Below are 26,858 nucleotides of genomic sequence, written 5' to 3'. Positions count from 1 at the left end.
TTTTCTGGCAGCCTAGCAGCCTAGCAGCTGCACATGAATCTACTGATATTTTAATCATCTATGATCCCACAGCCCCACAGTCACTGCCCCACCAGCCACTCAGGCTGTGGCCTGGCCAGGCTTCCAGTCCTGCAGCCCAGGCTCTGCTGCAGCCACAATATGTACATTTAAATTAAGTCTCTATCACTTTATTTATTAATAAGACTTGAGAGTCAAAGGCTGGGGAGAAAGCCTGCTAACTCAGTGAGGTTGAGTAGCAACTAGCTGACCTTGCTTTTTGGCCAGAGACACTGCAAAAGATGTGTCTCTTCCTTTATCCTAGAACCTCCCCCCCCCAAAAAAAAAGATGTGCCAAACTCAAGTCCCCACCCTTTCCTTCCTGTGCATCTTCTCTGTCCAAATTGCTGGCTTCTCTATGGCCAATTGCAGTCAGCTGGCTCCACCCCAATTCAAGGTTTAACTTTATTGTCAAGTCTTGGGAATGTCAGAGTGTGATCAAAATATCCCTCAACAAGGGCCCTGTGGCCTTGGACAGGGAAGACCTGCCACACCACAGGCTGTTGCCTGGGGCCTCATTCCCTCTCCACCCTACTCAATCCCTTAAAACACTACATACTTCAGCTCTCCCTGAGTCACACACAGCACATGCCCAGGGCCAAGGGCTGCCCTATTACCGATGGTTCTCAACCTTCCTAATGCTGCGACCCTTGAATAAAGTTCCTCGAATTGTGGTGACGCCCAACCATAAAACTTCCATTGCTACTTTGTAACTGTAATTGGGCTATTATTATGAATCATAATGTAGATATTTTTAGAGATAGTGGTTTGTCAGAGGAGTCGTGACCCACAGGTTGAGAACCGCTTAGACAGATTTAGATGAGGAGGAAAAAAGATTCAAGACAATAGCATTTCCTAAGATTTCTATTTCTTGGAAGCATTTTCCCTTCCAACTGGCTGGAGAATTCATTATCTATTCAGTAGTACTTTGAAATGAAAGACAAATTGTATTCATATATACAGCAGGTTTTGAAAGTGTTCACCCACCCATGTATCATTGCTTTGGAGACCAACCATCAGCCATGCCTAATTTCTTGCCCTAGCAAAATGAGGTGAAGCCGAGATACAGTGGAGGCCACACAGCTCCCTGGATATCATGACTCTGTAATAACAGCTCAGCCAATATGGCTTCCTAGATCCTCGTCAAGCCTTGTCTCTGTCATAGGTCCATTTTGTGATTTCAGCCATAGAACTATTCACTCTTTCGTATGTAGACAGACAGACAGACAGACAGACAGACACACACACACACACACACACACACACACACACACACGTGCTGTTCCTTCAGCCTTTCCCTTCCCCCACTTACTTCTTCTGCCTCCCTCCAACCTACTCGGACACCTTCCCAAGCTCCAGATCACAGCTTAGATACCAAAGTCAGCCCTCCATCTTTTATGATCTGCCCACACTTGTCCCTTGGTGGTACCCACCCCTGTGGGATCAGGCAGCTTTTCCATGGGTGACAGGCTGACTTGATTTCTCTGTGGCCCTTTCCCATCCATCAAGAGGAAAGAGTATGATCTACCTCTGTCCATCTTGCAGCAATGTTGTCAGACCTTGGCAGATTATTGGGGGTGGGGGGGACCAATCACAAGCAGTGATGTCTCTTAGTAATACAGTTGCTACTAAGCAGTGCCCCTTAAACAGCTGTTAGTCTTTGGGATAAAAGGCAGAATCAAGCACCCTGTTCCTTCTCTACCCTTAATTCCTTACCTCCAACCTGGGACCACTCTAACAGTAATTAATAAGGTAGAAAGTCACCGTAGTAGTAAACATTGTCATTTAAAAGAAATTACTAAAGTGACTATTTCCGTCCAGAACTATTTTAATTACACACAGCTCCAACTTATTTAAAGTCTAGTCTCCACAGAGACTTCCTTAATCTCCCAACTGTTTCCATCTTGGTTACTTGGAGGCCTTCCAGCGAATTTTCCTTACCTTTAGAATTCTGCTAGCAGCAGTCAAGCAGATCTTAGAGTTGTCAAGACCTTGGTCCCTCAGAAAACTTTATGTGACTCACAAAGCTCAAGTCCCCTTGGCTCCTGTGGCCGGGCCCCAGTGGATCTGAAAGCTGTAAAAGCCACACATAACCCCATGCACCCATACTCACAGCTCTGCCCTCCTGTAAGTATAGACAAGGTGAGATTATACAGCATGACGTATGTTTTGTTTTTTAAAATCATGCACAAACTGTTGGCAAGGCTGTAGAGAAATCAGAACTCTTGTGCATTCCCAATGGTATGGCTGCTAAAGTATGTTTTAGCACCTCAAATTTAAAAAAAAAAAAATCTCTCTTCTAGTATTGTGGTTCACTTCTTGAGGGAATAATGGAGACCATTTCCTAAACTCTGCATGGATATGACAGGTCTTCAGTGGCTCCTGTAAATGGCCTTGTGTTTTCTGACACCATTGTAGGGTTTAACCAACCTTACTGTGTTACCCTTCCCTTTGTGAGCTTCTCAGTGACTCCCCATCATACTTCAGCAGGTTTCACATGGTGATGAGGATGCTCATAAAGATCTTCTACTGAGGGTAGAAGAATAGCCTCCAAAAGAGAGTCAGCAGTGAAGCCTGGAACAGACAGACAGCCTTACATGCCCCTGCATCTATCTGTTGTGAGCTAAGTGCTTATGTGCCTCCACACCCCTGCAAATTCTTCCATTAAAACCCTGATCTCTTAGCATTAGGGGTGAGAGCTTCTGAAAGGGATTTTGATTTAAATAAGGTCATGTGCTCCCCTGATGCAGCTAGAAAGCATGCACAGTAAAGAAGTTATGTAAGCACACAGTGAGATGGCATGAGCATGCCAGGAAGAGTTCTCACCAACAAATAAGTGTGTTAGTGCCTTGACCTTGGACTCCCCAGTCTTCAGGACGTTGAGAAGTGGGTATCTTACTTAAGCCGCTCAGGTTATGGTATTTCTTATAGCAATCTGAACAGACCAAGACACCACTCTCTTTATTTCTTAGTAAGCAAACAGAGTAATGAGCATCCTTGTTGCATTTTCATATACACCTAACTCAGCAGTAGAGCACTCACCTATACGCCACATTTGTAAAGGCCAGCTGCATCTAATGCAGTAGGAGGTGTGGCCTAGGGAGGTAGCTCAGTGGTAAAGCACTCTTGCCTAGCATGTGCAAGACCTGTGTTCAGTCCTCAGCATACAAACAAATGATCTAAAGAAGAAGGCTTACTTTCCAAAGGAATCATCTATCATTTTGTAGACTATGAATAAAAGGCCACAGGAAGCATGAGCCTGGAAGGCGGAGCCTAGAAGGTGGAACCAGCTTTCTTTTCAATAAAATACTACAGTGAGATCTTATTAAACTCCAACATCATTGCCAATAAGATAGCATCCTCCATTATCTTACTGTCCAAATGCCACAGAGTGCGTCACTTGTAATACACAGCAGACCCCTTAGTAACAGCATTCTGTACACCTGGGCTGGGCCACAACTGCTTTGGTCTCTTTGATTATAGACACTCTAGCCTCTTCCTGTGACCACTTTAGAAATCAGAAGTGGCCAGAGGGCGTTTCAGTTATCAAGCCATGAAAACGGTTTTATTTCGGTAGGAAAATGGTCACATAAGACTTGCTGCTCATCCAGAAGCCCTAAGGGAAGCACATTAACCCTGGATTTTGTGGCTTAGGAGTGGACTCATGGTATTTTAGCACTGTGCTGCTTTTATCTTCTGACTGTTCATCCATCCCCCACAAAGTGTTGTGTTAAATCGCTTTTAAAATACGACTCTGGCAACATGAAGGATGAACCCCCAGGTCCCCAGACTTTCTTTGTCTGAGATTAATTGTAAGTAATACTCCCACCCATCATTCCATCTAGGATCCTGCCACGGGACATTGTGCAAAAATTCAAGGGGGAAATATCCTGCAGGGGAGTTAGTGGTGATGCAGTCTCTGGGTGTCACTCATCTTCCCGCATCATTCAGCCTCAGTTCCTGCTCTCTGCTGCATATGTGCATGTGCTTTAACATAGGATGAGCAAGAAAGGCCAGAAACCCAAGGTTGCCAGAGTTAGCCCATCAAAAACCATGATCAGTGGATACTTTCCTGGTCTAAATATCTTCTTCATGTTGCCTACTATCCAATATACAGCTGTCAAATCTCAACAGCTGTCCTGCAGTTCATCTGGCAATCCCATACAAACCATGTTTCAATTCAAACACCATCAGAAAGGAAATGTTCTGTACAACTGTTTGATCTCTGCTGGAAACTACATAAGAAAAAGTCAAGAGCTGGAGGGACGGCTCAGCAATTGAGAGTGTATACTGCTCTTCCAGAGGATCTGAGCTCAGTTCCCGGCACCCACACTGGGTGGCTCGCAACTCCCTAGGACTCTGGCTTCGAGGTCTCTAATAGCCTCTTTGGGTGCTTGTACTCGTATATACATACCCACACACATACACATAATTTCTAAAAAGAAAGTAAAATAATGTTTGGCTTAAAAAAAAAAACCCAAGAAAGAAAAATGTTGAGGTCTTGGAGGGATGTATAACAAAGTTGTATATGTGCATCTTCAGAATGTCCCGCTTTTCCATGGCAGCTCCCTGCAGGTGTTAGGCCTGTTTGGAAACCTGGCTGGAGGTTGTGGTTTGAGGCACCTGGCTGACCTCCTGCCCTCTCCCCTCCTACAGCACATGCTCTGGTAGGAAACATCAGATTCCCACTTTCTGTGAAGTGTAGGCTACTACTGCCCCAGTACCATGTTCACTTTGAATGCTATTCTAATTTGTATGTTTGCCAAGTTAGCCATGCCAAGGATTGTCTGCTTTTGATAAAGCAAAAGCCACTGAGAACTTCAGGTCTAATTCCAGTTGTGTTCAGGCTAAAGAGATTTTTCTGTTGACTTCTAATCACAGCAGGTTATAAACAGAGGGTCTTACTCCCAAGTTACGGTCTCGGTACTGAGAGATCCTCATTAGTAGGACTATGTGGGTGATGCTTTCTTTCAAACTCTGTTTCTTAAGCACTGTTACTCCCTTGGATATCACATCCTATTAATTATTCATTGACTAACTTTTTTCCAGCAGTAATTAATGAGATAAGTTACACAATGGAAATGGTAGTAAATATAATACAAAGCAATTACTGAAGTAGTAATTTTCATTCATAATTATTTTAATTACACAGGAGCCAGCTTATTTCAAGCCCCGTCTCCACAGAGCCTCTTTTGAGCTTCTAAAGCTGTCTCCAACTTGGAGATAGTCTGGGAAGTTGTCTCCCACCTCTGCTTTGGTGAGCAGGCAGGAGCATTCAGGCAGATGGGTAGCTGTAAGCCATTAGACAGGACCTGGGCCCTTTGGAAGGCTGGCATCTCAGGATCCTGGCTTTTAAAGAAAGACAAAGATAAAACCTATGGCTGCCAGCAACAACAGCTAGGTACCTGTGCACTCTCATGGGCCCTGCACTCAGATCTCTATCTGTCTATACACACACCTGACTAGTGCTCTGTGGTTGCCATCTTGAAATTCTGGGTTTTTTTTAAGATTTATTTATTTATTATGTATACAGAAAAGAGCGCCAGATCTCATTACAGATGGTTGTGATCCACCATATGGGTGCTGGGAATTGAACTCAGGACCTTTGGGAAAGCAGTTGGTGCTCTTAACCTCTAAGCCATCTCTCCAGTCCTTGAAATTCTTAATACATTTGTCTTTGATTTTTAAGTGAGGTCCAATGTAACAATGGAGCATATTCCGGAGCATTTAACCTCTTCTCACATAACATCCCTCTCATCCACCAAGTCCCCTGACCCCACCCAGCTTTCCTCTGTCCCTCCCACTTTCCTAAGGGTATGAGTACATGGCAGGGCCCACCAGCACACCTGTGCCCAGGCATGACCGTGGTGTTCTGCTGTAAGCTGTCTACATGATGCCATGTCCCGTGGCTGGCTGGGGAGGACTGAACTTCGCCCACCGTTGTCTAGGAGCTTAGTGCATCCCACTGTGAAGGTCACAGTACCTCTACAGTGCCCAGAGAGCACAACATGAAATAACAAGTAAAAATACCATGCCCACCTGAGAGACCCGGCAAGCAGCAGCCTACGTCTTAGTATGTGTGATGCTGCCTTGAGCCTGCTGTTTGTTTGGACAAGGAGTGCACATTGGCATTTTGTTCTGAGTACTGGTGGCCATTCTTACTCCAGGGATAAGGAAGACAGTGGTTGTGTCGACTGGCCATTAGGAACAGCCTATCTTTTAAGTTTTTAAAATCTTGATGAAGTATTTCTTTAAAATTCATATCTCTTTTTATTCCAAGGTCCCAAATACATTTTGTTCCTCCATCCTAACCCAGGCACACACTGTTCTGTGTGGCTAATGTCTAATTAAGACCTACTTCCTGGGAGGCTAAAACTTCTTTCATTGAGAAAGAGGGATCCTTCCTTTGAAGAGAGGAGTTCTGATCAGAATGTCAAAGCAATGTTTCCTATGGGTCACGCCTTGTCTACAAGGACTATCTCTGTGCCTCTGAGTCACTTGCCCAGTTTTGGCCTGACTCTGTGTTTCCTGCCTCTGAGTGCATGTTCACTAGGAAAGCAGGCTGCAGCTATACAGCATGGATGTACCTAGCCCTCATGCGTGGGCTCAGCCCTGCTGGAAGGGTTCCATCAGAGCAGGTGAGGCTGGGCAGAGAACTTTATGGAACTTTGACTATCACTGGATGATGTCCTTTATGAGAATCGTGTTGCTCACATTCTCTGTGGACGGTGGAGCTAGGAGTCACAAAGCCCAGCCTCTTAGGTGTGATACTCAGGAATAACAAAGCAGATGAACGATGCTTTGAACAATTGTTCAAGATGATTTCATCATCTCTTCTTTTTCCTAACACCCCCAACTCCCCCACCACCACACTTAGCCTGCTAACAAAACAGCCTTGCTATTTGAAATACACTGTAAAGAAACAAAGATTATCTTTAATGGGCCCTTACTCAACCAGAAGGTTCTCCCTGCCACGCCCCTGTCACAGGTGCGGCCCGGTCCCGGGTTCTGGATGTAGGTGCCCTTTTCAGTCAGGAGCACCCCTGGTCTTCCCTGAGGGGCAGCCTCCTTGGTAGAGCGGGCACAGAGGGAAGCACGGGGGTTGCAGGAGAGCCTCCACTCTGACAGGGACGGTCAGAGATCCCACTCAGTGTGCTCTTACTAGAATGATACGGGATGGCCCCCTCCAAATCAGCTTCAGCATCCATGAGTTCAGTCAACTTCAAGTGGGAATCTATAGAAGAAGAAAATGGCATCTGAACTGATATTTCCTCTGGTCATTATTCCCTGAGCAATACAGAGTAACAGGTATTCAGAGAGCCCTGGTAATGCACCAGCGCTAGAAGTCATTGATGTAAGATACATGAGAAGACATGGGAGGTGGACTAGAAAGGTGAAGGTGCTTGCAACCAAGACTGACCTGAGGCTGGTCCCCAGGCCCCGTGTGATGAAAAGGGAGAACCAGCTCCCTCCATCTCTGACCCCAGATGTGCTCTGTGGCACGTGCACACCCAACAGATAAATGGAGAAGAGAGACAGGGACAGGAAGAGGAGAGAAAGAATACAATAGGTTCTGTGCAGCTATCGCGCTGATTTATAGAAAGGATTGGGGCAGTCACGGGGTCCTGAAACCAGCCCCTGTGGGTGCTGCTTGCTTGTAGAATTTATCTTTCACCTGATGTAGAAAGCTAGTCTGTCTCATCTTATTTTTTCCAGCCTTCCTCGTCACTGGTGTTTCCAAATAGAAGGACCCCTTGGTTCTATAAAACTGGACCGAGGATAATGATTCCACCTATTGGCCTGAGCCAGTTTTGGTTTCTCCCCAAACAGCTGTCCCTCTGATCACAGCCCCCAAGGCACCTTCATTGCACCCACTTTGCCCTGAGCTGGCCTTTTCTCATCAAGGTTGGGGTTGCTCTCACTTGGAGTTTAGGGCTCTGCTGAGGTCCCACTGTGCCCAGGGATTCCTTTCTACAACCCTTACTCTTACCTCTACTTCAGTTAGATCTAAGAATTCTAGCACACCACTTGAGACCCCACATTGCCAGTCCCTTCAGGGCCCACAATGATGGGGGCATTGTTTTACCTTGTGCTTCCTGTGCCTACACCTCTGAGATCTGTGCTGGATACGAGTGTATAACACGCAGCACCTAAATTATGATGGCAGAAAAGCCCATATGGACCCAACGCTGAATGTGAAAGTTCCCTAGTCAAGCATGGCTGCAGGCAGATTCCAAAGTCACTTTACATACATCTGGGAGGTAGAGCACAGCTATCCATCAGCACCCACAGAGAATAGCTCCAGGACCCCTGCAGATACCTACACCTACTAATTCTCAGATCTTTTGTGTCTAATGACAGAGTATGTGATAGAACTATCCACATTTTCTATATTACTTGTAATCCATAACATGGTGGCAGTGTTAAGTAGCTGGCATAACACATGTTAGAAATTAACAGGAAAATGCTCTCTACATGTGCAGTACCAATGCAGAGTTTGGATGAATAATATATTTTGATCACTGATTGGTTAGATCTGTAGATGTGGAATCCCCTGTGATTGGTTGGATTTGTGGATGTGGAATCCCCTGTGATTAGTTGGTTGGATCTGTGGGTATGGCGTCTCCTGGGATGATGAGGTCTATAAATGTAGAGTCCCCTGTGACTGGTTGGATCTGTGGCTGTGGAGTCTCCTGTGACTGGTTGGATCTGTGGATGTAGAATCTCCTGTGATTGGTTAGACCTGTGGGTGTGGGGTCCCCATGTGCACAGGGCTGACTGCACTTAGAGTAGTGGTAACACCATTTCTTACCTAGATTCCTAGAGGAAGTGAAGCCAGGAAGTTGATGGCATATGTCTAAATGTTAGATGATGTTCCTGTATGCAATTATAGGAAGAAAGTAACAGGAAGCATTTTATAGTCATCTCCTATTCACTGTTGGTAGTGAGTGGCTCACAACCCTACCAACAGTAATCTCTGGCCTTTTCTTGTCTCCCAGCTGCTCATCAGCCTGCCTGGGGAATAGGAAAGGAATTAAAAATGTAAGTTAACTTTAACTTGTAGATAGAAATTCTAGTAATGTCAGCTTTAGCAGTAAGTAACTAATATGAGGATCATCTAGTTTTGTTTTGAATTAACTATTGAAGTCTATTAGAAGAAAGAAAGGCTTTAGAAATCGCATACTTGAAGCCCTTCTCTTAACAGATGCAGAAGTTGAGACCCACAAGGAAGTATTATTAGAACTGGCCCTAGAACCCAGTCCTGCAGACTCTTGACTGAATGACTTTGCTGGAATCTTTGCCAGGAAGGCCTATCAAGCTTACCCTGTTAATTGTTATTGTAATCTGTTTGCTGTTGCTGTAACATAATCTCTGAGGTTTGGTACTTTATCATGAGATATGTGGCTCATGATTCTGGTCACTGGAAATTCCAAACAGCATGGCGCTGGCATCTAGCAGCTATCCTCCAACTACATTTCAGTACAGTAGATGAGTGAGTAGAATGGGCATGTGGGTTAAGGAGGAATCAAGAGACCAGAGAGAGGCCAACTGTGTTCTTTTATAGCAATACTCTTAAGAGGCCTCATCCAGGAATGGCATGAATCCCTTCCAAGCACAGTGCTCCATGACCCAATCACCGCCCACTGCTCCATGACCCAATCACCGCCCACTGCACTCCACCTCTCAGCATCCTAGGATCCAAGCTCCTGGCCGTGGTGGAACCCATGCTCAGTCCCTGCAGGAACCGTAGCAGTTCTGAGCAGGTGGGATGCTTAGATTGTCTTATTAATGGCAGAGCTGCCAGTGTGAGGAAGATGCCCATGACTAGCTTCCCTGCCAAGAACTTTGCTACCCACTCACCTTACCCCGTGACCAGCTCTTTGCAGGCGAACTTGAAGGGCTGGTTCTCCCCAAGCCTGAAAGCTCTCTGTTCCCTGTCTAAGCTACTGTCAGTGGTTCTAACTCTGTGTGCGACTCATTTGGTTGTGGGCATGTGACAACATTCAAGCCAGTGAGGCAGGAGAGGTGATCTGCATAATAACAGAAGCCAAACCAGAGCTTCCTTCCTCTACACCATGCACCGTGTGTGATGGTCATTCACTGTGTGTGATAGTCTAGCCCAAACACAAGCCTAGGGCAGCTCTGAGAAAGACAGAGAAGCCTCCGCTTCCTGGGCAGGGTCCTGGGCCTCTGGATTGATGGGCCTGGAAACATTCCCCTTGGAGCCTCTGGTTCCAACACATGTGTCTCCACTGTGCTTTTTCCTGTTTGGTTGTGGTGGTCCCTGGTCCTTCCCTGTCTCTAGACACAGTCAAACATTAATACTTACCTCATCTTCAAAAAGGCCTTATGAGTGATACTTCCCACAGACACACCTTGTCCTGAACATCCTCACCCCAGGAACAAACCCAGCTGAGTTTAAGACTTGCTGACAAGATCACAGCTTGAACTGATTCAGCCAACAAGCTGGATCTCAGATTCTGTGGTTGGATTCCCCTCAGCACCCCATCTTAAATCTTGTGCCCCTGAGTGAGATGCAAATTAAACATCACATGCTGCTGACACTTAGATGCTGGTTTTATGCTTTATTTGCTTTAAAACACAGGAGAGACATGGAATTGGTTTGTTCACAGAGCTCAAGTGAGGAGGAGGATTTTTCAGCTGCCAAATCATTTCAGAGAAAGATCCAGGCACTGCAGTTGCTCTGAGCTCTCACGGCCTTCTTTACCCTTGATCAGAGCTGTCAGGCTTTGCATGGGAACATCCAGGTCCCTGGGATTAAGTGAGGAGGCCCTGAGAGGCACTGTGGCTGGCTCATTTGCCAGACATTGGGAACATTTGCACCATGCTAGTCATTCTCACGGGTTCCTTCCTGAGCAAGCACGGTAGAATTCCATGAAATTACCAGATGGATAGTATGGGTAAGAACCAGGTCACTTTAGGCTGGGGATGTAACTCATTGATAGAATGCATTTTTTTATTAGCTCTGGAGACCCTGGATCCAATCCCTAACACCAAAACAGTCAAAATGAAAACAAATTTAAAAAAAAAAAATTCAGGCCAGGTAGTGGTGGCACATGCCTTTAATCCCAACACTTGAGAGGCAGAGGCAAGCAGATTTCTGTGAGTTCGAGGCCAGCCTGGTCTACAGAGTGAGTTCCAGGACAGCCAGGGCTGTTACACAGAGAAATCCTGTCTTGGGGGGGGGGGGGGAACTTCAGGTAAACTATAGAAAGACCTTCTGGGTTAAGCTGCCATGATGGAAGAAATAATACTAGCTCTGTTTTAAGACTAAAGAATAACGTTAACTATATGCTAGGCACCATGCTGTGAGCACACAGCATTTTCTCATTTGGGCTACCCAACAACCTATGGGGCTTGTTCAACTATTACCCCTTTCATACTCATAAAAAACAAAAAAAATCTGTCTCCAAGAAATAAGTAACTTCCCCAAAGCCACAGAGCCATTAAGCAAAGTAGGCAAAATGTTCATCCGGGTCTGATTCTAAAGCCTATATACCAACCCATCCTACATGGCAAAATTATCTAAATATCCCTGACGGGAGCCAGAAAAGCTACTGATTTACTCCCATTGGCAGGGAAAGTTCCACCCCTCAGACAGCACATGGTGCTAGAAGCCCAAGGCCCAAGTTCCAGCCTGTGCGTTCGGCTAACGTGGTATTTGACCTGGGACAGGCCCTTAAAGAGCCTCCACTCTGCCCTAAAGCTGGCTTCCTACATAAGTCATAGGTTTATTGAGAAAGTCGTGAGGGGCTTGAAAATACCTTTAAATAACCATTCACGTGTAAGCACGCTCGCTGTGAGGAGTAGTCAGAAACAAGTTAGAAAAGTAGCAAGCGGCTGGTATGGTTCACAAGCAGTATTGATCTCAGTGAAGCTGGGTTTTGTTTGTTTGTTTGTTTTTGTTGTTTAAAGTAGTCAAAGAGCTTAGATAAATTTTTACTGCCCCATGGATTCTAGAGTTCCCATGGGGGAGCAGTCTGGGGCTGCACTGTCTCAGGAGCTGAGAATATATGGAAATAAATTTCAGAACTCTATAAATAAGTCAGGAGTGGCAGGGTATTTAATGGGACATGGCTGTGAATGTTGTTATTGCTGGGAGACACCAGAGCTGCTCCTCCCGGGACATGCCCTATCTACTGGACATGGGGCTGACAGGACCCAGGGCTCCTGCAGAAACCTTTCAGAATGACTTCTTCTACAGACAGACCTGGGGTACAACCCAGAGGACAGTTAGAAGCTCGGGAAAGCGCTAAATTACCATAGCCCAGACTCTCTCAACACTTCATTGTCTGCAGGTGGCTGAAGATCAAAGGAATGAAGGCATTCTGTGCCCGCATCTAACAGCTCCAAGGTCAGGGACAAACAGGTGGATGAAGGAAGACGGCCATGTTGTATTTACAAGTGGGTCAAATGAAACATGTTACGGTTGCCTCTCCATGTGGAACAGCCACTGGCCCTGGGCAGCTGGAGTGTGACCCAGCCCAGGCCCTCAACATGGCCTCCTCCCTCACCCCTGCTCACGTGGCCTCTCATCTGCACACCTGGGTATCCCACACATCTGCAGCCCTCTCTGCCAGGGGAGGAATTGTCCTCACAGCCCTCTGACATCACAGGTTCCAGGCCACATCACAGCTCCTTCCACCTGAAGGAGAAGAAGAAGGAGTTTCCCCCTTGAAGTACTCACTAGACCAAAAAGCACTTTTCAACACACTGTCTCCTACTGCAAGGGGTGCAAATTTGTGTCACCAAAGAGGGCTGCTGCTTCTTGGCCCCATCTCTCCGATAGAACCTAGGACACGAGAACACAGCAGCACTACCCTTGTTCAGCTAAGTCATGAAGAGGTGCCCTGGCCTTACCAACACAGGGCACTCAGAGATACAGTCTGAAGGGACCAGCCAGGATCCTTCAGCCCACCCCACAATTAGAATTCCAGTTCAAACTATGTCTATCATGCTCTGCTCCCCAGGAGTAAGTACAGGAACCCTTCCCAAGGACACACCCTTCTGAAGTCAAGGCCAGCAGGCTCAACATATTCAAGAAAATACTTATATGGATACTTCTCATATAGGCCTTGCTCACTAAATTAGTGAATATTATCTTACCTATATTGTATTATAGTATATTTAATATAGTATATTATTCACTAAAAACTGTCAACAAGCCCATGAATGTTTGAGGAGAGAGCCAAGGAATGTTTGCCTATCCTTTTGTATTTTTCCTTTTATTCATGAAATACCTTTCTTCTTGGCTGGACTACATAGAGGCCATTGTCCAAATGAAAGTAAAGTATACTTACTTTAAATATAACCCAGAGCAACAAACAACAGTTTTTATATCTTGGTCCATCAGGATGACAACATCCCTCACCGTATCCTGAAAAGAAAAGCCCATGAATCCAAATGCGGGGCTATCCAAGAACACAGTAACGTATATTTCTTAACAAATGTCAGTAGTCAGATAGTGGCAACATAAACTCAAGCTCTTAAACTCAAGAATGCTTTGGCACTATTGAGGTAGATTCCCCATGCCCTGGTGCCCATCTCAGCTGGAAAAGCAGAGCATTAGAAAGGATACAAACCCAGGAAGTGGCCAGGGGCCCGTGGAGGTGACATCTCTGCTCTCTAGTATCTGAAACTAGTGGTCAATCCTTATACACCCAAGCTCTTATCACATTGGCATCTAGACACAGTCTTACATTCCCAGCAGGACTATGTGCATGGCTCAGTGGCCTGAGCCACATCTCTGGACTCTGTTGTCAGTGTCAAAAATGTCTCAGCTGCTACAATCGCATCAGCAGTAAAAGAGGTATAATTTATATCCAAGTTTATGGACCGCCTGTATCACTGAGTTTCTCTCCTGCTGAATGTGACAGGTTCTGTCAATTTTTATCCTTCCCCAAGGCCAGCAGAAGGTTCTGGCGCCCTCTGGGATATACATAGTGCTATATAAGTCTTCTTTATGGCCTTCACCTCTACCCAAGCCATACCCAACTCCCATTCCTCTGGTTCTGAGTACAGGAGTCATGCTGCCTGCCCCTACAACTCACCTTCCCCACACCCGCTCACAAGAGCTCCCAGGGTCCAGGATACAGCATTCTCACATGCTAACCCATATCCACATCCTACTCTTCTTTTTATAAATCTCAGTGTAGCATCATCCTGGAGTGAAAAAGCAATATAAATAAACATTTGATCAAAGATTTGACTTGAAAACTATAATGACTATCTATTCAGAAAGTAAAGCAAATGAAAACCCTGCTGACTGCCTGCAACCATGGGTATGGTATGTTAAGAGGCAAAAGGACAATCCCAAGTGGTTCTATTACTAGTTAAAAAAAAAAATTAGTTAGCCTTCAACTCAAGAAGTTTATAACAGCATCATAAGACAAACCTGAAAATGTAGAAATAAGCAAAGCCATAAAATAGTAGAATTATAATATAGATTAATATCTGCATCCTTGAAAAATAAAACAAAATAAAATCAGCAAACCTACCCAGGATAGGTAGCCCACACCTGTTGTCCCAGCTGTTGTCCTGCTGAGGCAGGAGGATTGCTACAAATTCAAGGACAACCTGTGTTACACAGCAAACAAAAATGTAGATTAGGGGATGGAGGACCAGACCGGGACCACAGGACTATAATTTAAAAAAACAAAACAAAACAAAACAAACATGAAAGTCTCAAAAGGATTGGAGAAAAACTGGTTTGGAAAGTATTCAAGTGAAGATGAATTTTTAAGAATTTCTTCAATTTTTACAAAATCCATAAACCTGTAAGTTCCAGCAGCTAAATGAACCCCAGGTAGGATGAAGCCAAAGGAACCCAGGTCGAGGCCCATGAGTTAGTCCCTTGCTTCGGCTTGCAGTTTGAGTTGTCCGTCAGCAGCAGGGAAGTGCGGCAGAGAGATCAGCTGTGACTATGGAAGCAGCAGGATGACGCAGATGCTCACAGTGTGTCCGCTCCCCTAGCCCCTTCATTCAGCCTGGGGCTCACATTCGGCATCATCTCCCCTCCTCCTCCTCGATCCTCGCCTATGCCCAGAGATGTGTATACAGTAACGATCAGACAGCACAGCAAATCAGACTTTGGGCAACACAAGGCAACGTCCTGAGTATAGTCGTGCAGCACGCTTGTTAGAATGTTCACCTGGCATGCTCGAAGCCTGGGTTCACAGTGTCCCATAAACCTGCCGTGGTGGCCTACGCCTGTATCCCGGCACTTGGGAGGCAGATACAGAAGATCCAGGCAATGAAAATTATCCTCATTATCTGTAAGTCTGAGGCCTGCCTAGTTTACACAAGACACTTCTCTTTAAATAAGAACATTTAAAGCAGTGAGAGCTAAATACAACACCTGGGGAAAACAGTTCAAGCCGTTTCCGTGACACTGGATTGTGAAGCCATGGAAGGCCACAAGAAAGTCACACATCCTTTTTGATTTTGTTTGTTTGTTTGTTTTTTGTTTTGTTTTTCGAGACAGGGTTTCTCTGTGTAGCTTTGCACCTTTCCTAGAACTCACTCTGTAGCTCAGGCTGGCCTCAAAGATCCGCCTACCTCTGCCTCCCGAGTACTGGGATTAAAGGCATGCGCCACCACTGCCCGGCTACACATCCTTTTTGAAGGAAGAAAACTGTCAGTCTATATCCAGAGATGTCCTTCAGGAATGGCAGACACTTCAGAAAGAAAACCAGCAGATTCACCCTAAAGACTAAAGACAGTCTAAAGGAATGTCTTCAACAAGGGGAGAAGCGACCTTGACATATCCAGAGAACAGAACAAGAAGAAAATGAGAAGCATAATTACAAGAAATGGTCCTTCCCTTGGGCATTCTTATTTATTTATTTGTTTATTTATTTATTCGTCATCCTTTGCCAGTTTCCTGCATGTATATGGTGAATTTTAGTCATTTTCATCTCTGTTTCATCTTGTAGACTTCATAAGTTGTATCTGATGGTTGAAATGACATTAAGAATACCATTCCCCTGATTTAAATATTACATAGTGGATATCTATATTGAAACAAAATCATGTGTTTCAAGAGATGTGCAACTGCTGGGTTTCAACTAAGCTTTTAATTTAAAAGAAGTAAAAATTAAATAAAAAGAAAGAGGTAGTCATATTAGTGTCAAGTTAAGTCAACTTGAAAGGAAAATAAATTAATAGGGACCAAATGCAACATAACATAATAATAAACATCTCAGTTCGCCCAAGGCTAACACTAAATAACAGCAGAAAGATAAAGAAAATAGCAAACATGTTTACGATCTGGAGATAGGGTTCAGTAGTTAAGAGCACTGGCTACTCTTCCAGAGGACCCAGGTGTGATTCCCAGCACCCACATACATACCCAGCTCATAAACATCTGTAATTCCAGTGCCAGAGGATCCTGTGCCCTCTTCTGACCTCTGAGGCTACCACACATGTACATGGCGCACAGACATACATGCAGGCAGAATATTCAAACACATAAAATAAAAAGAATTTTTAAATATTCAAGTAAAGTAATTTGAATGTATCTTTTTAAAAAGGACACTTACCATATAACTTAGTCAACACATCCCTTGACATCAGTCACAGAGAAATGAATAAATAGTCTATCTATGTAAATCCCTGTACAACAATATTGATAGCAACTTTATTTTTAATAGCACAATGTTGGAAACGACCAAAAAGTCCCTCCATGGGTGAATGTTTCAATGACCATCAAATACTACTCAGCAACAAGGACTAGATTACTGATATATACTCAGTAACTTAAGTGGATCTCCTGACCTTGTGATTGTGCTTTTAAAGGGCCCATTTCATAAGGGCATACCCACATGAAGGTAATTTGAATAAATGCGATTCTTTTTTATAAATCTAATTTTGAAAAGGACTTACACAATACCAAGTGTATCATTTACAAAACAACAAAGTTTTGGAGGTACGAACAGATCAGTATCTGCCAGGTGTTGGTATGACTAGGGCAGAGGCAGAGAAGCCATGGTTCTGAGAGGAGCATGGGTAGAGCCTGGAGAAGGATCCCCCGTGTGTCGGCAGGAATCCAGGCTTGTACCCATGTTGTTCCGTTGTTACTTTCCGGTTTGACATTTGGATCCATCTTATTCCCTAAAATGTAACCACTTGGAAAACCTGGGTGGAGGACACATGGAAGGTCACTGTACTATTTTTAGTGAGTCACTAATCATCACAGAATGCAATTGTTTTTTAATAGTCAGAAGCTGAAGAGATGCCTCAGTGGTTAAAAGAAAGAGTTAAGAGTTTGGGTCTTAGGGTTGGGGATTTAGCTCAATGGTAGAGCGCTTGCCTAGCAAGCGCAAGGCCCTGGGTTCCATCCTCAGGTCAAAAACAAAACAAAACAAAAAAATCTCAAAGAGTTTGGGTCTTGAACGGGCAGTGGTGGCACATGCCTTTAATCCCAGCACTCAGGAGGCAGAGGCAGGTGGATCTCTGTGAGTTCAAGGCCAGCCTGGGCTACAGAGCAAGATCCAGAAAAGGTGCCAAAGCTACACAAAGAAACCCTGTCTCAAAAAATCAAAAAAAAAAAAAAAAAAAGTTTGGGTCTCAACACCCATATTAGATAGCATACAACTGCCTGTAATTCCATCTCCCAAGGATTCAATGACTTCTGGACTCTGTATGTACCCATACATATATGGCATTAGCGCGCGCGCGCACACACACACACACACACACACACACACACACACACACACACACATTTTTAAAAAAAAATTAATCTTGAAATAATAAGCAGGCCATGAGAGTGAGTCTCTAGAAGGAGTCTGTGCTTGCCTGCTTGTCTAAATACCTGGGGTGGTGAAACCTCCATGGGTATCCCTCTGTCTGCTCTAACTGGAGCCACCCCCACTTTCAAAGTGCTGACAGGATGCCAGCTGTGATTCCCAGCCCTGTGTCCCGGCCCACAGGTGGTTTTCATTGCTGCAACACAACGGAACCTTCTGTTGTTAAAAACTTCAGGTCAGTAGCAGTATTTTCAAATGAGAACTGCTAGAACCCCTGGACTGGGGCTTCCTCTGCAAAGTCTAAACATCTTATGCCACTGGACTCTTACATGTGTATAGCTATGAGATATTGCCGGTACGGGTGACATCAAGCCCCAGAAGACCTTCCAGTCTTGCAGCTTCACCTGGGAGCCCAGGGTCCCGGATTTTACTGTTGGACCTCAGGCATCTAGCCTGCACACCCCACACCCTGTGCTGCTGGCTACGTCCTGTAGTATCAGGTTTTCAGTTCTCAACCTGGAATGCAAATGGTAACTTAATGGAATCCTTGGGCATCCCCAAAGCATTAGCAAAACAGAAAGAGTGTGTGTGTGTGTGTGTGTGTGTGTGTGTGTGTGTGTGTGTGTGTCCGTCCCTCTGTATGACTTGGATAATCTAATGATGAGCATTCACTCTGTAATGCCTGTGGATACCCATCCATGCTGAGCTATGCTAAGCTTTCATAACCTTTTAGTTTTGAGGGGCTTTGTTTTGTTTGGGTCTTTTCTTTATTTTTAAGGAGGAGATTGTTTGGGTTTTTGTTTTGTTTGAGACCCAAGCCAGCCTTAAACTTGTGATCCTCCTACCTCTTCCTCCTGAGTGTTGGGGTTATAGGTGTGTACCACTCATCCAGCTCATACAAAGGTGATTCCACAATCTCAGATGCATTTCCATATCCTCAGAGTCAGTGACCCCATGGTCTTGAAACAGTCTAGAGTCCAGACCGTAGTAAGGTAGTATGATAAGAATCATCCAAAGTTGTGTCGTCATGCCAACCATTCTGTGTGATCACTTCAGGAAAACTTCTGCTGAGTCAACATTTCATGTGCATGTTTACATATATGTGGGCACACAGAGGGTATGTGTGTGTGCACATGTGTATGCTTGCTTGTGGAGGCCAAGGGTTGATACCAGGTAGCTTCTCTGATGGCTCTTACTTTATTTACTGAGACAGGGTCTCTCGCTGAACCTAGAACTTGTTAGTTTGGCTGATCTAGCTGGCTAGCTGGCTAGAGGATACCAGCTCTGCCTCTCAAGTGCTGAGACTGTGGGTAGACCACTGCACCTGTCCAGCTTTTATGTGGATCCTTACAGATCCAGACTTGGGTCTTCAGGCTTGCTTGCCAAGTGCTTTATCTACTCAGACCGCTTAGCCTCTGTTTCACAGTACCCCTGATAAACACAGCAACCAGTTGTGTACTGGCATTTTCAACTTGTGATTTTAAGTGTACCAAGCCTGTGGTCGCCTTTCAGAAAAGTTTTTTTCAGATTTTTTTGCAGCTTCTGAATTCTGTGACTCCAAAACCATCCTGGCTCCTCTTAGCTAATTCTTTTAGTATTCGTCTGTAGGAGTGACTGTCTTATTTAGGTGGTCTTACTGCAGTGAAGAGACACCATGACCACAGCAACTCTTATAAAGCAAAGCTTTAATTATGGTAGCTTACAGTTCAGAGGTTTAGTCCATTATCATCATAGCAGGAAGCAAGGCAGCATGCTGGCAGACATGGTGCTGGAGAAGGAGCTGAGAGTTCTTACATCTTAACTCACAGGCAACAGGAAGTGGTCTGAGACACTGTGGGTGGCTTGAGCATATATGAGATCTCAAAGCCAGCCTCCATAGTAACACACTTCCGCCAACAAGCCCATACCTTCTCCAACAAAGCCACACCTCCTAATAGTGCCACTCCCTTTGGGGACCATCACTTTTTCTGTCCCCTCACTGCCATCCCAGCAGAGGCAAAGCAGCTGCATGCACTCAGGGCTATGGAAGTCACTGGCAGCTGGCCAGGGTGACCAGGTGTTCCCCAGGGATCCTTGCAAAGACCACTTAGGAGAGCTCTCTGTGGAAAACGAATAGATGAGTGGATCTCTCAGCCTGACAACTAGCTAGCTGAGTTCTTCCAAGCCCTGCCCTAGACATGGGTGTCTTCTGGCTAAACATTCTCTCCCGAGATCAGAGGAGCACAAACACCAAATGTTCTTTGCCTCCTCTGGGGTTGCATCAGATAAACTCATCGTAAGTTGAAAACAGGATAGATTGTTACCGTATTAACTCTATGAGCACTATCAAACTGTAGAGTCTTGGTTGTTTCTCCTTGTGGTAACACTGCTGCTGATACCCAGCATCACAAATCACAAGCCTAGGGAAAGATCCAAATTCAATATTCCACATGGAGTTTCTCAGGCTTGCAAATGACTGTCACACCACCTTTTAATCCAAACCCTGAAGTCAAACAACCATCATAAAAGGGCCATCTGTGTGTTCACTCCTTGCCCCAGAAGTATTGTGAGCCTCTCAGCTCTCACGAGCCAAGCGTGAAGGAAAATATGAGTCCTTGGTTCCCCCAGATATTTTTAAAAGTAAAATACTCATGCTAGTTAAATTGCCATTTTAAATCAGTTTCCTAATTTAAGGTAGAGAGGCATAGACTTGAAAAGGCTGTTCTGCCATCCTGTTTCAGATCAGTGGTGGTATTGTCATCATGGTATACTGGTGTGTCTCGCCCTTGAAGACGAGTGATAAAGGAAGGCAGCATGGGACTGTCTAATGGGCATGTCCCCAGAAATGAAAGCCCCTGTTTTCAAAAGACAGCTCTTCACCCTGTGGTACAAGCCACGGGGGGTTCCACCCACCTCAAGGCCTCTGTCACACTTGCACGGTCTATATAATGTGGATTCGAACAGGTTACAGGTACTGATCAAGGGCATTGACCATAATTCTATAAAACTGATCAGAACAATTTTTGTTCATCTTTATTTCCGGGTCTTCAGAAAATATCATCCTAGAGGATGGCACGGAGACTCACCTCTGTGGTTGCTGTCTGTTCCCACCATCTTCTTAATGATGAAAAAGCTTCTGGGCTATGTGTAGCCTTGCTCTTTGTATATTTTTGTTGGTGGTGGTGTGAGTATGAGAGAGAGAGAGGGAGGTCGAGAAGGGAGAGGGAGAGAGAGAGTGAGCCCCAGTATTGTAGGGGTCAACCAAAAAAACCTATTAATATGGATCCCCAATGTTCATAATCAGCTGAATCCAAGCCCCCACCCCACATCCCATAAGTAAGTAGCCCACACCCTAGGCAATAATTCCATTGATAGTAGCCATCGCTATTCAGTCAACTGGAAGATAGGTTTTCATTCATGAGAAAAAGATTTATTTAGCCCCTTGAACATGAATTATCTCATCTCTCCTCTCCATCTCAAAATCCCAGATTCCTCCCTCAATGCCAGATAGCAGGGACAGGGTAGAAAACAAGTCTCTTCAGCTGAGACAAGGCACGTCCCTGCAGATGTTGCCTAGTGTTGAAGAATTCAGGCAGGTAGTGTGTGTGGACCATGACATTGGCAGGAAGACATGAAAACCAGTAGGGGTGTTCATGTTCAAACTCCAGTGTGCCCTAACTGCCCTTCAGAAAAGTGGTCTTTATTGCTGGATTTCCCCGGGGAGGTTTCTTTTCTTGTGGTTTCTGTAAGAGAAGCAGAGACTCCAGTATTTCCCTCCTCCCAGCCCTCACAGAGGGGAATTTATGAGATTTCCCTTAGGCAAAGCATTCTGAGATTTAAGGGATGAATAAAAGGAACCCTTTACCATGCCCATGCTCCTTGGCACTTGCGACCGTAAACCCTAAGGAGCCCCCAAGCCTCATCCTTCATGGAAGTTCAGTTCTATAGAAGCCATTGTCACAGTTGGGAAGTGGTAAAGAGATTGTTGGTGATTCAACACCTCAAGTGACTAGCATTTTCTGAGTGTAGAGCTTGACCTCAGAGGGACACATCCAGGAATGTTTTAGTTCAACTACATAGACAGCCTGGAAAAGGTTGAATAATCTGTGAGTACTAGCATTTTCTTTTTGACTTAAGCACTCTTTGGTGGAGTTGTGATAGCTAGATTTTTGTGTTTTACTATTTGAAAGCATGAATCAAATTTTCCTGTTGTTATTAAGCATACCGGGATGGTGTGCCAGATCCCAGCACATGTGTAATTGTTGGGTGTCAGCTGGAGATGCCGTTCCTGTAAGAACCACTGTTCTAGGGGGGTGATGTTTTTAAATGTAGACTATATAAACATGTTTGTGAAGGATCATCAGTTCTTTCCTGAAGGAGTCAAAGGCTACTGTTCACACACCGTGCCAGCATCCATGACAACTACATCACTAGACTCCACAGTGAGAAAAAAGAATGGAATGAAGCAAGCCATTGAGCTTTTGACAGTCCCAAATTCTGTGGACGCTTCCAGCAGGCCATGAGACAGCAGACCCCTGTGGGTCTTCCTGGCAGTAGCCTCCTTGCCATCTGACATTTCCCTCTAAAACAAAGATAAAGTTATTTTTGACCGTTTGCGAAATATTTTGAGGTTTTGGGGTTTTCTTGAATTTGTGTAGGTGTTTAGAATCAGAGATGCATTTGGAAAAAAAAAATTCTCAGAACAGCGGCGACATTGAACTAAGAACGAGGCTGGCATAACACCTTCTTCTGAAGTAGCCACACATCTAACCAGTGACCAAAGGGACTGTTCATTCCGAGTCTATTTCTGGGTCTGATGTTGTCTGGTTTTGACTGCTTTCGGCCTTGATGGTTTGCCCTAATGAGTCCAGGTCCTGGTTGACAGATGTGTGTAGTCTGTGCCTCCCCTTGCCTTCGCTAGGATGGCAGCCTGCTGGTGTTTCCTGTTTGCTCATCTGGCTTTCTTTCCCTTTCCTTCCTGGGGGGCCTGGTGGTCTGGCAGCTCCGTGGTCCAGCAGGCCAACTGCAGAGGTTCCGTGCCGTCCAGCAAGGGCAGCAGCAGCGGCAGCGGCAGCAGCAGCAGCTCTTCCAGCGACTCGGAAAGCAGCTCCGGATCGGACTCGGAGACGGAGAGCAGCTCCAGTGAGAGCAGCAAGCCTCCGCACTGCTCCAGCCCCGAGGTAGGCAGCAGCTGCAGGCTCAGGCTAGGCCTCCAAGGCCAGCAAGTCCCCAGCCCCAGCTTTCCTCCTGCCTGCCTACCCACCGTCCTGCTGTCCCCCAGCCTGGAACAAGCTGTTGGGCTGTGGGGCTCTGCTCTGTTCCCCGCTGTGTCCCCTCCTCTCTGTCTCCCGATGACATTGCTTCCTTTCAAATACAGAGCATCAGCTTTTACTGTCTAAAAATCTCTGTTCGGCTTCCAGAAATTTCCACACATGCTATAAACATCACTGACAGGAAATAACCCATGGCTGGGGTCTCCCCCTCAGGGTCATCCCAGGCAATAACCAGGCAGAGAAGTTTGTCGCTGGGCAAGTGTGACCACCCATAAATCACAGGCCAGAGAGTTTTATGCATTGGGCATGCTTAGAATTCTACCTTTCTGCCGTTTGTCACGGATCAGAAGAACAAGGGCTATAAATATTAATAAAACCTCCCTTACTGTGTTTTCTTTGTGAAAATATAAAGGGGAAAATTAGCATCCACCTACAAATAATAATGAAACCTTTTACAGCTGTGATCGGTATCTAAGGGGAAGATTTAGGTGCCTCGTATAAAAACATTATAAGGTACCAATAAAAAACACTGCCGTTTCTACTTTCAGTGGAAAGGGGGAATTAAACAGTAATTCAGAGCCCAAAGATTCTTGGGTGAGGGCCGAGAACCAGGTCCTCAGGCCTGTGGAGCCAATAGGGCAGGCTTTGGTTTCTAAATAATGACTAAAACTGTTTCCTCTTGAGTGTAAACAGTTGACATCACTGTGGACTATGGGGTAAAGGCTTTGCTTACTACTACTCTCTATGCCAGCTGAGGGGCCAAGATCCTAAATAGGTTCTGAGACGTGAAGGCAGACACACTCATGAAAGTCCAGCTGTGAAAGGGCAGCACCTTGTAGGGCATGCACACCGCGTCATACCTGGGCCACACCTGAAAAGAGTTCTCTTCCCGTTCCAAGTTGACAGAGCGTTCCTCACACCCGTGCAGACTTTTGTTTTATGTCCCCACAACCCTTCTTTGCTCTCCAGCACCTTTCTGCATCGTGGTAAAGCTCCCTGTTCATCCTAAAATATGCCTTCTCTCCAGTGTCTGCTCTCCTTTCCACAGAGTTCCCGCCTGTCTGCCCAGATGTCTGTGTGTCTCTGTATCTGCCTCTAGCGATAGATGTAAGATCAAAGGCCTTAGCAACACTAACCTATTTATTTTACCCTGACTATTCCCAGAAACTAAGCCACTATCCCTCCCCCATTTCATTCATTCATTCATTCATTCATTCAGTATTCATCCAATCAATATGCGTTGATCATCAGCCATAGTACTTGGCTTGGCTTGGGAATATCACAGTTTACATGATAGAAAATGTCCTGTCTGCCCAGAGCTAACATTCCAATGGGAGTTATTTGAAATAGAAAAATACAGGAATTAAAGAGAATAAAGTACAGGAGGTAATTGAGCTTTATTTGTGTCCTCCTAGTACTGTAATTTGTTGGAAAAACCCAGACTGTTGAATTATAAAGCATGACAGAGCTAGGGTTATAGCCCGTGCTGGAGTACTTGCCTAGCATGCACAAAGCCCCAGCTTCAGTCTCTACTACCAGACAGGAAAAAGGAAAGAAAAGGGATATAGGGAAGATGAAGGAAAGGGACTGCATCCCAGGCCAGTGCAAGAGCCAGGTTGAGGGTAAACGGAAAGAGGCGTGGTCTATGACGTGCCTCCTGTCCAGGTGTCGCTTTGTGACGTTGTCGGTTACAATCACAAGGGATGAGTCTTGTTTTCACACTGAAACAGGAATCCTAGGCCTCCTGAGTTGCCAAGCTTTGCTTGAGAGCAGCACTGCCCTTTCTGAAAGTATTGTCAAGCCTGGAATTCTGGGCGGTGGGTGGAGGCCCTTGTCACTTCTTTCTGAAAATCTCAGTTCCTGGCTAAGGAGCGGGGACCTCGGATGTTTAAGTTCTTAGAGAGCAGATGGGATTTCCACTTCCTTCTCTATGGAGGGAAGGCAGAAGCTGAGTGATGCCTTAACTGCACTACCCAGAGTTCCTTTCTGCTGGCAAGGGATGATGCATGTACTTGTTGGGATACGAGTCAGATTCTTAGCCTTCCCCCAAGGTTAACACAGACACACAGCCTGAAGGAATGCACGGTTTGTAGTACATGAACACCACAGTGCTAGGTAGCAGCAAGATTCTGCTTCTCTTGGAGGTGGCTGGCCCTGACTGCCTGGCAGACAGCACGGAGCCCTGTATTACAAGCCTCATGTGATAGGCCAGCTCCTCATAGCCACACTCCTCCGTCCACCGCCTTGAACAAATAGCCTTGACCCTGACTTCTCTTCCAGACCATCCTTTCACAGGAGCAGAGGAAGAGGAAGAACTCATGTTTTGATGTCCTTCTATTCTTCCTCCCCTCAGCCAGAGCTTAAAAAACTCCCTGTGCCCCACTGAGATTCCTACAAACCATTCTACATGGATATGATGGCTGAAAGCCCCTTCATTGTATATGGATTGCCCCAGCATGGCCAGGCCAGGTTTTGGAGAACTGGCACAGAAGAGCCTCTGTCAACATGTACATAGCTGTGAATCCCCACTGGGCTGGCCTATGCTGGGACTGTTCTCAGCCTCATTTCTTTCTCTTGGGTTTTCCTGGCATGGGGTATATACTCTCTCATGCCAGTGCTTCTCAGGGCTGCCTTTCCATGCAGCTGCCACATTGTCAGTACCCAGGGTTCCCTGGCCCAGGGTTGCCAGAGTCTCTACAGAAAGACCCTGGTCACATCATAGTTCTTGGATAGAGCAGGTTAACTTCATGTCTTGATATTGGATACCGCCCGACCCTAGCTACTGCTCCTGCAAGCTGCATTTCCCGTTGTGGCCATTTCCTAGTGGATCTGACCGTGACAGATCTTTGTGAAGTACCTGGACAGAAAATACACTTTAGAAAAGACTACTGCTACAGATTCCTCTTTAGAAACGTGAAGCACATTCCTCGTGCTAATGAATGCACAGCCTTGTGTTAATCAGGCACGTTGGGGCCACGTGGCGGTGTGTGCTGTAAAGGATGAAGTAGGGATGTTTGTGGAGAGTTTCTGTGTGAAGCAGACAGGAGACTAATCAGGGAAGAGAGTTCTGGTTATCCAGAGAACACAGTGAAGCCACCAGGAAACAAATACAAACCTGGGGCAGAAGCCTCAATGATAACCTCAGGATGGGTATTACCAGCGCATGGTGGTGGGCTGGAATCCAAAGTCTCGGGTTTTCCCTCCATATGATCATGTAAATGTCTGTTGATCTTTCATGACCACAATGCTCCCCCCGCCCCCCACTATGGAAGCTGCAGCTACAGCACTCTCCCTAGTCCGTGAGGGACAAAGGAAGGGATAGAATAATAGTTTTGTTGAGAGCAGAAGCATAGCCATCAAGCTTCCAGCCCTGGCCTTAGCCTGAAAGGCATGTAGACCACATTGAAGCTACACGTTATATGCCCATGAAACAAACACCGAAAGACTATGCTGTCGGGTACAGTAGAGGCCTGCAGACATTGTTTGCCAAGACTCGTGTTTCCTCTGAAAAGCTCTCATTTTAGGTTCAGGACTGACGTTCTCAAAAGAATGAGATCCCATTCATGAGGGATCTCAGAGAATACCGGAGGAGGGAAGGCAGCTAGTGCAGAGAACCCTCTCTGTGCACCTGGCAGAGCCTGGGAACCGTGCAGCCGTGGTGTATCACTTGGCCTTTCTGAGCCTCATCTACAAATTAGAGACAGCATTTCTTATCTCTAAAGATTAAATTGGGTGATGTATGCAAAGTGGGAGGCATATTGTAGGTGCTCTAGCAATG

At 45.5% G+C, this 26,858-nt stretch overlaps 1 protein-coding gene across 2 annotated transcripts in view; it reads left to right on the top strand.

Annotated features, from left to right (window-relative positions):
- Aff3 (AF4/FMR2 family member 3) overlaps positions 1–26,858 on the top strand; it is a 472,213-nt gene that overhangs the window by 407,616 nt on the left and 37,739 nt on the right. For both annotated transcript variants that reach the window (XM_036167292.1, XM_036167290.1), the window contains exon 12: positions 22,810–22,987. In XM_036167292.1, the coding sequence (XP_036023185.1) occupies positions 22,810–22,987 (178 nt within the window). The remainder of the gene's footprint in view (positions 1–22,809; positions 22,988–26,858) is intronic.

This window comes from Onychomys torridus, chromosome 18 (genome assembly GCF_903995425.1).
Source record: "Onychomys torridus chromosome 18, mOncTor1.1, whole genome shotgun sequence".
Taxonomy (NCBI): Eukaryota; Metazoa; Chordata; class Mammalia; order Rodentia; family Cricetidae; genus Onychomys; species Onychomys torridus.
Note: the sequence above shows the minus strand (reverse complement) of the source record. Positions and strands in the feature narration are given on the sequence as shown.